The sequence below is a fragment of the Macaca nemestrina genome, chromosome 17 (assembly GCF_043159975.1).
Source record: "Macaca nemestrina isolate mMacNem1 chromosome 17, mMacNem.hap1, whole genome shotgun sequence".
Classification (NCBI taxonomy): Eukaryota; Metazoa; Chordata; class Mammalia; order Primates; family Cercopithecidae; genus Macaca; species Macaca nemestrina.
Window position 1 is genome coordinate 49,407,831 of NC_092141.1, and position 13,073 is coordinate 49,420,903.

At 39.0% G+C, this 13,073-nt stretch overlaps 1 protein-coding gene across 3 annotated transcripts in view; it reads right to left on the bottom strand.

The window, feature by feature from the left end:
• Positions 1-13,073, bottom strand: part of LOC105476843 (vacuole membrane protein 1) — a 142,157-nt gene that overhangs the window by 82,095 nt on the left and 46,989 nt on the right. For all 3 annotated transcript variants that reach the window (XM_011733104.3, XM_071082843.1, XM_011733103.3), the window contains one exon: positions 3,708-3,875. In XM_011733104.3, the coding sequence (XP_011731406.1) occupies positions 3,708-3,875 (168 nt within the window). The remainder of the gene's footprint in view (positions 1-3,707; positions 3,876-13,073) is intronic.

Sequence of the window (13,073 nt, forward strand, 5' to 3'; positions counted from 1 at the left end):
TCAGCTTTCCAAGTAGCCGCAATTAGAGGCCCCCACCACCATGCCCAGCTAAGTTTTATATTTTCAGTAGATGTGGGGTTTCACCATGTTGGTCTGGCTGGTCTTGAACTCCTGACCTCAGGTGATCCACCTGCCTTGGCCTCCCAAAGTGCTGGGATTACAGGCGTGAGCCACTACACACAGCCCACAGCACCATTTGTTGAAGACTGTCCTTGTAAATGTTGAGAACAATATTAACAAATTTAAACATAACTTAGTGTGTGCTGTATTTTTAATATAACTAGACAGTTACAAAGAAGGAAGAGCAAACATTTGACCTATTAATCAGTATTTATTGACATTCCTATACTACATGCAAAACTTTTTCAAAAAAATTAATTAATTTTTTTTTTTTTTGAGATGGAGTCTCGCTCTGTTGCACAGGCTGAAGTGCAGAGGTGCAATCTTGGTTCACTGCAATCTCTGTCTCTCGGGTTCAAGTGATTCTCCTACCTAAGCCTCCCAAGTCGCTAAGAATACGGGTGTGAGCCACCATGCCCAGCTAATTTTTTGTATTTTTAGTAGAGATGGGGTTTCACCATGTTGGCCAAGCTGATCTCAAACCCCTGACCTCAAGTGATCCACCTACCTCGACCGCCCATAGTGCTGGGATTATAGGAGTGAGCCACCGTGCTCAGCCCTATGTGCAAAACTTGATGCTGATTACTGTGATGCTAATACATTTAAGGTGTATTTAATATTTTTTAGGATCCTAAATATTATTTGGAGAAGAAAGCCACCATACCAGTCAAATTAATTTAAAGCATGTAAAAGCCAGGCCTAAGAAGCACTACAGACAATATATACTATAGAAATTTGGAGGAGGCAGTTATCGCGGCCCTCTGAGATCGTGGTTTTCATTTGTTGGCCTTAAGGTTAATCCAGCAATGTAAATAATTTTTGAAAGAATAAAAGGCCGGGCGCGGTGGCTCAAGCCTGTAATCCCAGCACTTTGGGAGGCCGAGACGGGCGGATCACGAGGTCAGGAGATCGAGACCATCCTGGCTAACCCGGTGAAACCCCGTCTCTACTAAAAATACAAGAAAATTAGCCGGGCGCCGTGGCGGGCGCCTGTAGTCCCAGCTACTCGGGAGGCTGAGGCAGGAGAATGGCGCGAACCCGGAGGGGCGGAGCTTGCAGTGAGCCGAGATCGCGCCACTGCACTCCAGCCTGGGGCACAGAGCAAGACTCTGTCTCAAAAAAAAAAAAAAAAAAAAAGAAAGAATAAAAGTATAATATTAAGAAAAAAAGACAAATTTACATACAAAGTCCCTTTTCTAGCATGTTCCAAGTATCTTGTTATTCTAACATTTTTTTCATCAAAAGACTAATGTCATCAAATTTATAAAGCATATGCAACTAGTATAATAAATTTGTTTCCAGTGTTTATAAAAGAGCAACAGGAAACATGACAATTTTTCCTGTCTTTCGTATTCAACAAATTCAACATTATGGTATTTCCTTCATAATTCTTTTAAAGCAAAACATAATTGCTAACACTTAACTGTGTTTCAAAATTGCTTCTTCTGAGGGTATGGTATTCATGCTCATTTTAATGAGTTAAGATTTGTAAGTGATCTGTTCCATAATCTTTAATTTCCTAAGAAATTGTTAGTGGGAAAAAATTACAGGAACATAACAAATCCAAATGAGTTTAAAAAAAAACTCAAATGGAAACAGAAGTCTTTAACCAATGAATTATTCCTATGGATACCTGAATAAATTTAGGCATACAGGGCTGGGTTAGGAGGCTCATGCCTGTAATCCCAGCACTTTGGGAGGCCGAGGCAGGCGGATCACCTGAAGTCAGGAGTTCGAGACCAGCCTGCCCAACGTGGAGAAACCCCGTTTCTACTAAAAATACAAAAAATCAGCCAAGTGTGGTGGTGGGTGCCTGTAATCCCAGCTACTAGGGAGGCTGAGGCAGCAGAATCGCTTGAACCTGGGAGGCGGAGTTGCAGTAAGCTGAGATGGTGTTACTGCACTTCAGCCCTGGGCGACAGAGCAAGACTATCTCAAAAAAAAAAAAAATTTAGGCATAAAAAAAAATTGTGTAGATTAGAATCCATCTGCCACCTAACATGCTGTCCAAAGAATTTTATGAAATAAACTTAAGCAAACCACAAAAAGAACAACTGGAACAACTAAAAGTAAAATTGCCATATACGACCATACAGCCTGATACCTTTACTATAATAAGGCTTGGTTTATATTAAGAAATGTCTGACCTTACTTTAGTTAGCATTATAACAACTCAGAAAATGAAATGAGTCCTCTAAGAACACAGTATTTTCTTGTTGTTATTGTTGAGATGTAGTCTCGCTCTGTAGCCCAGGCTGGAGAGCTGTGGCGGGTCTCGGCTCACTGCAACCCCTGCTTCCTGGGTTCAAGCAATTCTCATGCCTCAGCATCCTGAGTAGGTGAGATTACAGGTATGCGCCACCACGCCTGGCTAATTTGTGTATTTTTAGTAGAGGCAGGGTTTCACCATGTTGACCAGGCTGATCTCGAACTCCTGGCCTCCAGTGATCTGCCTGTCTTGGCCGCCCAAAGTGCTGAGATTACAGGGATGGCCACCAGGCCCAGCCAGAACACAGTATTTTAAATCTAAAACTAAGACATATGGGGAGGATCACTTGAGCCCAGGAGGTTGAAGCTGCAATGAGCTGAGATGGCACCACTGCACTCCAGCCTGGGCAACAGAGCAAGACCCTGTCTCAATAAACAAACAAACAAACAAATAAATAAATAAATGCATACATACATATACACACACAATTTTTATTTGCCAAATAAAAATAAAATTTTAAATTAAAAAAGACATGACATTTGCCAATCTAATAATGATATATAACTATATATTACCAATCTAATATTTATATATATTTTATATAACTCTTAGACAAATTCTAAGAGTTTATCAGGTATAGAAATACTGGAACAAATTTTATAATGTAGTATACAGTTGACCCTTGAACAACATGGATTTGAACTGTGCCAGTACAAGTTATAATCAGTGTGCCTCTCATGGCTCCCCATCTACCTCCTCCACCTCCTTTGCCTCTGCCACCCCTAAGACAGCAAGACCAATCCCTTCTTTCCCTCCTCCTCCTCCTCCTCCTCAGTCTCTTCAACATGAAAATGGAGTGGAAATGATGATCCATTCCCACTAAATTAATAATAAATATATTTCCTTTTCCTCATGATTTTCTTTGTAACAGTATATAATACTATATTAACACATACAAAATATGTGTTAATCTACTATTTATCATTAAGGCTTCTGTTCAACAGGAAGCTATTAGTAGTTAAGTTTTTGGGGAGTTAAAAGTTATATGCGGATTTCCTACTGCACAGGGGGTTGGCAACCCTAACCCACACATTGTTCAAGGCTCAGCTGTAGTTCCATCATCTGTACTCCCTTTCCCTGCTGGAGTCTACTTGGCCTCCGTTGCTTTGTGATACATATGGTTCATGCCTTTCTTCCCAATGCCATTCATGAAGAGGAGATGCTCTAAAAGGTTTCTTTTGCCTTAGAAGTAGGCAGCTGGTTACTTACTGAATCATTTACTGACAAGGAATATGTTTAGATTCTATTTCAAAAAGGTACAACACACTATCAAGATGGTGAGGTTAGTTTTAAACAAATATGAAAATGCATATCTTACCCACATGCAGGCTTCAATCCTAACTTTTGAGATGATACTCCACAAAGAAATGGTTCCTTCAGTGCCCTCTTCATCAGGACAAATAATCTGATCAGGATAGGGTGGTTCAGGAAAATTAACTGAATTGCATTCATAAGCAGCTAATGTAACTGAGGCTATATGTGGACCCTATAAAACAAATACAAGAAACTTCTGATGAGAACTACTAAAAAATTATCAATACACGTTATTTTAATAGTATATTAATTGCCATATAATAAAAATCTTAGCTTTCAAAGAACAAAATAATTCTAAATAATTTCAAGATGCAGGTAGTAACATGAAGAAAATAATCCTTCCCAGAATCTCTTCCTGGTTGACTTAAAAAAAAAAATCAGATTTATTGAGGTAAAATTTACACATAATAAGTCACTTATTTGAGGTCTACATTTCAATTAGCTTTGACGAAAACATTCAGCCATATAACTACACCAATCAAGATACAGAACATTTCCATCACTGCAAAAATCATCCCTTGGCCAGGCACGGCAGCTCATGCCTGTAATCCCACCACTGTGGGAGGCTGAGGCAGGAGGACTGCTTGAAGCCAGGAGTTCAAGACCAGACTGGGCTACAAAGCAAGACCTCATCTCTACAAAAATTTTAAAAATTAGCCATGCACTGTGGCATGTGCCTGTAGTTCCAGCTACTCGGGAGCTGAGGCAGGAGGATTGCTTGAGCCCAGGTGCTGGAGGCTGTAATGAGCTATGATTATGCCACTGCACTCCAGTCTGGATGATGGAACGAGGCCCCATGCCTTATTAAAAAAAAATATCTTGTGTTCCTCTGTGGCCAATTCCCTCCCTCAAGTCCTAGTCCCCGGCAACCACTGATCTAATTCCTTGCTTGACTTTTATTTCATGTATCTATATTTCTCATCTGTTAGATTATTCCTTTTATTAAAAAAACAACTTTCTGAGCCACTGTTCTTTTAGGCACAATTTGAGAATATCATTTTATGTCCTTACTTAAAAACAGTTAGTGATGTACCACCTCACGTAACCTTTCCTAGTGAGATCATAAAGCAAAAATGTAACTGTGAAACCAGTATCAATGAGTTTTACACAATGGTTCCTAAAAGCACAAGATGAAGAGTCCGCATACTAGGGAGCTGGTTAAAATATAAATTTCTGGGTCCCTTAAGCATAGGTTGATAGATGCCCTCTAGCATACAGTAACTAGCAGCCATCAGCTATTATGAAGAGAAATACTTTATTTGTAGAATAAAATTATTTACATATATACACACACGAGATTTTATTAGTAACTATATTGTGCGAGTATTTCTGAATCTGAAGATTTCTGTTAAAGATTTCTCCAATGATTTTTCATAAATGAGTCAGTCCCACAGAAAAGTAAGTCGGCCCTGTGTATAAGAAAGTATTTTAAGATCACATGATGAAAGAATCTGTGGTTCAAAGTACATAAAATCTAGTGATAAAAATAAAACTAAGATATTCTACTACCAAGATAATAAAATTTTGTTTGACATTAATATAAAATACAAAGTCGTTCACACATGTGATACTTATCTCTAAATAGAATTGGCATTTTCTGTTAAAATAATACCTAAAAAATGAAATCATTGGCACTGAATCAATTATTAGTTTTTTTCTGGATCAAAAAAAATCGATGTGAAGTTTTAGCCTTTGTTCCTCTTTTGGGGGACTTTTAATTCTTGGAAATGTAGAAATATTAAACTATTAAAATAAGTATAGAAGATTTTGAAAAGAATATTTTGATTAGGTTTTTGAAAACTTATGATTAACCATGAAATTTACAATTGTTTCTTTAAACACTAGGTGCACACAAGAGATTTCACAGTTAGGGGAAAAAAGAATTATTTTGTGATACTACCAAAAAAACCCCAAAGTTTGTGATATTCAAAATAACTGCATAGTTTGTGAAACATTTCTCCTCATACAATTATAGCTGTCAGACATAATTTAAAAAAGATAAAAAGAAATCAGCTGTAACTTCCACCTTTACTGTTAGAAAACACAAAAGAGACATATGAATGCCAATAAGTGAAAAAGAAGAAAATTTAAGAGTTTGTCCATGCTGTCCCCATGTAATGTCCTCTTTGGCTACAGGTACAGTCTACAGCTAAAGTTAGAAATGAGTTTCAAGTGAACAAAAAATAAAATTGCCCTGGGAGCTAAAATAATGAGATTTCTGGGATATATAGGAAAGAAAAAGCTATATTTGCATTCCAGAAATATAAAAAATGTATCCTAACAGATTAAACACATTATCCAATAAAATAAAAGTTCTTCATAGTTTTAATTTTTAGTAATTCTGAAAAGGGAAATTTTCAACAATCTGATTTGAGAATGTTTTCTCAAGTCTCTGATTTGAGAATTCTTTCTTCTAAAGAAGTCTGTTCATTCACTCAACTAAACTGACATATATTTTCCATAACCACACTAATAAGTCATGATTACTCAGCCTTTGAGGCAGATGTGGTGGTTCCCAGACAAAATGAACATTAACAACTCAGTTTCTTGTCCTTTATTCATAGTTTAAACTATATTAAGTGATAGGAAACCTCACAAGTTCTATTCAACATTATAGCTTAACGGTTTCTAAATATAACCAATTTGAATGAAAAAATATGTTTATATGAAAAATCCAAACAAAAACTAAAAAAATTTTTTGATTAAAAGTTTTAAAAGTTACACAGAATTCAAACTACTTTTAAAGTATATTTTCTAAAAACTACAAGTCTCACTACAATATAGCAAATATGTGTCACATTTTTAATCATACTAAACAAAGAAACAAGAGAGTAAAGACCCAAACAGCTATAGTATTAATTGAAAAGCTTAACTGGATAAAATCTGCCACAGGATATAAAATTTATACATTTACTGAGCAGCAGGTTCCAACTCTTCAGGGAACATGGGTTAAGGATCCTGGTCGATGGCTGAAGGTTTTCTGCCTCAGGACTGGATGAAGTAACGGATACTAGACTTTCATTTCCATAGCAAACAATGAGAAAACTGGACAAAATATATGGGACAATTCTTTTTAGACATTGTACTACAGGCAGTACAGGGCTTTGATTAGCAAGAGAAGGGATAAAAGTGAAGAAACCATACACTGACTCTGGCTTCTTGTGTGTAGACACATTCCATGCCTGCCAAAAATGCCATGGTCAAAAGAGGAAAAGCCCAAACAAAGCATGTTGCTCCTGCTGAATTGAGAATGAGATTGGGGTTCACGAGTTCAGGATTCAGGGAGGCTGAGGCAGTCAGAATTTATGAGGCAGTATACCAGAAAAGAGAAAGCTACACAGAGAGAAAGAACTCTAGAAATCTGCACAGGGGTCCCCTTCAGACTCTGGCACACAAAGCTGCACTGTATGCTAAGGTGAGAACACAAGTCCAGGCAAAAAACCACCGGGAAAAGAACAATTACTGGGGATTTGTAAACTGACCAATTCCCAGAGTTCACACAGGCCTGGGAAACATCTGTGATCAACCAGCTAGAGTAGAGAGACTCAGCATTCAATCCAGAAAGGTCATGCTTGCGTAGGTACGACCTTTCCTTCTGGTCCTAAGGTGAAAGCCACTCTAGTCTAACCCTAACAGGGTTTAAAACAAGTCTTAAAAAGATCAAGCTGATCCACAGGTAACTTAATTGCCCCCTTCAGAACCTGCCCACACATCAGTGTTCTATAGTGGAAGACAAAATCCACACAAGCAACAATTTAACACTACATATCTAGCATTCAATTAAAAATTACTAGCAATCAATATAATATTACTAGACATGCGAGGCAGCAATATATAACTCATAACCAAAAGAAATAATACTCAATAGAAACAGATCCAGGTTTGATGAAAAATATCAATCCATAGACTTAAGAAACTGAACAAATCCAGTCACGATTGACACAAAGAAAACAAAACATATAGGCTGGGTGCAGTGGCTCACACCTGTAATCCCCGCACTTTGGGAGGCCAGGGTGGGCAGATCATGAGGTCAGGAGTTCGAGACCACCCTGGCCAACATGGTGAAACCTATCTCTACTAAAAATACAAAAAATTAGCCAGGCGTGGTGGCAAGTGCATATAATCCCAGCTACTGAGGCGGCTGGGACAGGAGAAGCACTTGAACCCAGGAGGCAGAGGTTGCAGTGAACTGAGATCTCACCACTGGACGCCAGTACAAAAAAAAAAAAAAAAAAAAAAAAAAAAGAAAAGAAAAAGCAAAAAAAGAAAGAAAAAGAAAAGAAAATATATAGGCCGGGCATGGTGGCTCACACCTGTAATCCTAGCACTTTGGGAGGCCAAGGCGGGCGGATCATAAGGTCAGGAGATCGAGACCATCCTGGCCAACATGGTGAAACCCTGTCTCTACTAAAAATACAAAAATCAGCTGGGTGTGGAGACTGAGGCAGGGGAATGGCTTGAACCCGGGAGGTGGAGATTGCAATGAGCCGCGATGGTGCCACTGCACTCCAGCCTGGTGACAGAGCAAGAAGCCATCTCAAAAAAAGAAAATAAAACATAATCAAACTGCTAAAAATCATCACAATTATGTCATAATGAAATTGCTGTAGTTCAATGATAAGAGGAAAAGTCTGAAAAACAATAGAGGAGATAGGCCGGGCGCGGTGGCTCACGCATGTAATCCCAGCACTTTGGGAGGCCGAGGAGGGCGGATCACGAGGTCAGGAGATCGAGACCATCCTGGCTAACGCAGTGAAACCCCGTCTCTACTAAAAATACAAAAAATTAGCCCGGCGTGGTAGCAGGCACCTGTAGTCCCAGCTACTCGGGAGGCTGAGGCAGGAGAATGGCGTGAACCTGGGAGGTAGAGCTTGCAGTGAGCCGAGATCGTGCCACTGCACTCCAGCCTGGGTGACAGAGCCACTCTGTCTCACAAAAAAAAAAAAAAAAAAAAAAGAGGAGATAAAAATAACACATTATCTACAGAGAAAAATAGGTCAGACTTTTCATCAGAAATACTATGCAAACCAAAAGACATCAGAATTACTTCTTTAAAGTGTTGAAGAAAAAGAAAAAAATACCTGTGAATCTGGGCCCTAGGGAAAATATATTTCTTTCTTCCTTTTTTTTTTTTTTTTTGAGACGGAGTCTCGCTGTGTCTCCCAGGCTGGAGTGCAGTGGCGCGATCTCGGCTCACTGCAAGCTCCGCCCCCTGGGTTCACGCCATTCTCCCGATTCAGCCTCCCAAGTAGCTGGGACTACAGGCGCCCGCTACCACGCCCGGCTAATTTTTTTGTATTTTTAGTAGAGACGGGGTTTCACCGTGTTAGCCAGGATAGTCTCGATCTCCTGACCTCGTGATCCACCCGCCTCGGCCTCCCAAAGTGCTGGGATTACAGGCTTCAGCCACCGCGCCCGGCCGGAAAATATATTTCAAATAAATATATTTCAGAACAGTACTGTGGGTTTATGACATATGAGGAAGTAAAATGTATAAGAAGTAAAATGTATGACAAGTAAAGCATAAATTATAAATTATGGGAGGAGGAAAATGAAGAACATTATTATAAGGTTGTTTGTCACATTATATACAAAATGAGAAAATAATACTTCATTGTTCACCCGGTAAGTTAATGGAGCATATTGCAAACCTTAGGACAACCACAAAATTTTTTAATTTTTTTTTTTTTTTGAGAAATGGTCCCACCCTGTTGCCCAGGCTGGAGGGCAGGGCAGTAGTATGATCACAGCTCACTGGACTCTTGACTGCCTGGGCTCATGAGATTATACCTCAGCCTCCCAAGTAGCTGGGACCACAGGCATGCATCACTACACCTAACTATACCACTAAAAATTTTAAAAGAAGTAGAACAAACAAGCAAATAAATTCAATACCAAAAAAAAAAACACTACAAAAAAAAAAAAAAAAAAAACAAAAAAACCCCCCTCAGTCCAAAAGAAGGCAGAGAAAAAAGAAAAAGGAATAAAAAATTAGATACAACAGTTTGAGGGCAGACTTAAACCCAATCATATTGATAACTACATTAATTGCAAATGGACCAAACATATGAATTCAGGCAGAGACTGTTAGACTGGATTAGTATATGCTGTCTGTAAGAAACCCACTTTAAATATTAAGAACCCAGAAAAGAAAGAGTAAAGAGACGGGAAAAGAAAAACCATTTTAAAAAATCTGTAAAAAAGATAAAGTAGCTAAATTAATATTAGACAAAGTAGATTTAAGGACAGGGAATATTAACAGAGATTCACAGGAACATTTCACAATGATAAACGGTCTAATTCTCAGGAAGTCAGACCAATTCTAATTGTGTATACACCCAATAACAGAGTGTGAAAATACATAAAGCAAAAACTGATCCCTTGAACTGAGTTTGAGACCAGCCTGGACAACATAGGCAGACCCTGTCTCTATAAAAAATGGAAAAATTAGATGGGGCCAGGTGTGGCGGCTCACAGCAGTAATCCCAGCACGTTGGGAGGCCTTGGTGGGAGAATCTCTTGAGCCCAGGAGTTTGAGACTAGCCTGGGCAACATAGGGAGAACAGAGAAATGAACAAATCCCCAATTAGAGCTAGAAATTTTACTTTATTTTAATTTTAATTTTATTTTGAGATGGAGTCTCACTCTGTTGCCCAGGCCGGAGTGCAATGCTGCGATCTCGGCTTACTGCAACCTCTGCCTCCGAGGTTCAAGTGATTCTCCTGCCTCAGCCTCCCGAGTAGCTGGGGTTTCCAGCACCCACCACCACACCCAGCTAATTTTTGTATTTTTGGTAGAGATGGGGTTTCACCACGTTGGTCAGGCTGGTTTTGAACTCCTGACCTCAGGAGATCCACCCGCCTGGGACCACAGATGCAAGATACCACATCCAACTAATTTTTTTTCTTTTTTTCTTGAGATAGATTCTCTTATTCCATCACCCAAACTGGAGTGCAGTGGCATGATCTTGGCTCACTGCAGCCTCAACCTCTCGAGTTCTGGTGATCCTCCCACCTCAGCCTCCTGGGTAGCTGGGACTTCAGGTGTGTACCACCATGCCTGGCTAATTTTTTGTAGAGATGGGGTTTTGCCTGTTGCCCAGGCTAGTCTCTAACTCCTGGGCTCAAGTGATCTATCCGCCTCAAAGTGCTGGGATTACAGGTGTTAAGCCAGAGTGCCCAGCCCAGTTAATTTTTTTTTCACTATTTGTAGACAGGTCTCCCTATGTTGCTTAAACTCCTGGGCTCAGGGGATCCTCCTACCAACGCCTCCCAAAGTGCTGGCATTATAGGCGTGAGCCAGTGCACCTGGCCCAGATAATTTTTTTTCATTATTTTTAGAGATGGGTCTCCCTATGTTGCCCAGGCTAGTCTCAAACTCCTGGGCTCAAGAGATTCTGCCACCAAGGCCTCCCAAAGTGCTGGGATTACTGGTGTGAGCCGCCACACCTGGCCCCATTTAATTTTTCTGTTTTTTGTAGAGACAGGGTCTGCCTATGTTGTCCAGGCTGGTCTCAAACTCAGTTCAAGGGATCCTCCTGCCTTGGCCTCCCAAAGCACTGGGATTAGATGTGAGCCACCATGCCTGGCACATACATAGTAGGAGACTTCAACATCTATATTTCATTAATTGATAGAACTACACTGATAATTGTATGGACACAGAAGATTTGAATAATATAGAAAATACCACCCAACAAGAGCCAAATATATATTATTTTCAAGTACACATGACCATATGCTGTGCTATAAAATGAGTCTGAACACATTTAAAAGGATGTGACATGTGGCAAGGTAAAAATCAATACAGGGAGTATGTCTTAAAGTGGCAAATAGGCCAGGCAGGGTGGCTCACGTCTGTATTCTCGGCACTTTGGGAGGTTGAGGCTGGAGAATCACTGGAGCCCAGGAGTTTTGAGACCAGCCTGGGTAACATGGTGAGACCCTATCTCTTAAAAAAAAAAAAACAAATTAGCTGGGTATGGTGGTGTGCACCTGCAGTCTCAGTTACTTGGGAGGCTGAAGTGGGAGGATAGCTTGAGCCTGGGAGGTCAAGGTCGCTGTGAGCTGAGATCGCACCACTGCACTCCAGCCTGGTCGACAGAGTGAGACCCTGTCTTTAAAAAAAAAAAAAAAGAAAAAGAAAAGTGGCAAATAAAGGTCTGTTTTATTTTTGGTAACTCAGTATAGTTATTCTAGATGAAGTCAAATCAACAAGATAGCTCGGTTATTTTCAACATATTGGACATCTGGATTTGCTTCATTTCAGAGTTCCATATATCTAGTCTCATGAGCTGTATTACATTGTATTTTCCAAAGATTGGTAATGGAATAATTTTGCCTTGTCCAGGATAAAAGATGTAGTGCTTGGCCAGGCAAGAGTATGTCTGGGTGAGAGCAAACCATACTTAGATGAAAGGGTAAGATTTCTAATAAGAGCAGATGTAGGTATTTGTCTGTGGAAAAATATATTTTATCTTTCAAAAACTCTTTTTACATATGTTTAAAAAGTTACATTTCCATGATTTACATTCTTTCATGAGTTTTAGTGATTAGAAAAAAACCGAACTGAGATAAGTCTATGTAATCAATTTTTACTCTAGCTTCAAGAATAATGATAAGACACTATTAGTTCTTCTAATTAAGAGAAACTTAGAATTTAAAAAAATTGTCCTAGAAAGGTAAAATTATACAAAACCACATCTCTCTCTCTCTCCCTCTCTCTCTCCATCCTAATCTGATAGTGAAGAGTTTTAAATAGTTTTCTGATAATAATGTACTATCTATGTAAGCCCAGAGAAAGAAATCCTTGTGCTACAAACACTAATTAGGGTCCTAGTAAGAAAGGGGTGAATATATTCATACTTTAATTTGTGAAAAAATCATATTAGTAAAATGATAAACTAGAATGTACACTGCTGCTTAATTTTAAGTAAGTAAAACATTTTCTGGATTTTGAACTTTTCAGGTTCTTTGGATTTATATTATAGCAGCTCGCTCATGATTTACTATAATTCTTCACACACTTTGTAGCATTTAAAGGATTGAAAAGGTTATACTCATGTCTATGTTTCATCAAGAAAAACAGTATATCATCCAAAAGACCAAAGGTAGAATACTGTTGGGTTTACTTTATGGTCCTTTCCTACAGAGACATCTTTTAAAAACGAAAGACCTAAAATGTTCATATTAGTTAATTTATTAGCCTAATTTAGGCAAGAATATTTATCAACCAAGATGAAGAATACAACATCACATTAAGATTGCAGAATGTGTGTTGTGTGTGTATGAGTATTTTTAAGGAAGGCGAGCAGACAAAACAGACAGACATTCTTCCACTCTAGACGGCTCCCTCAGAACTGATAAAACAT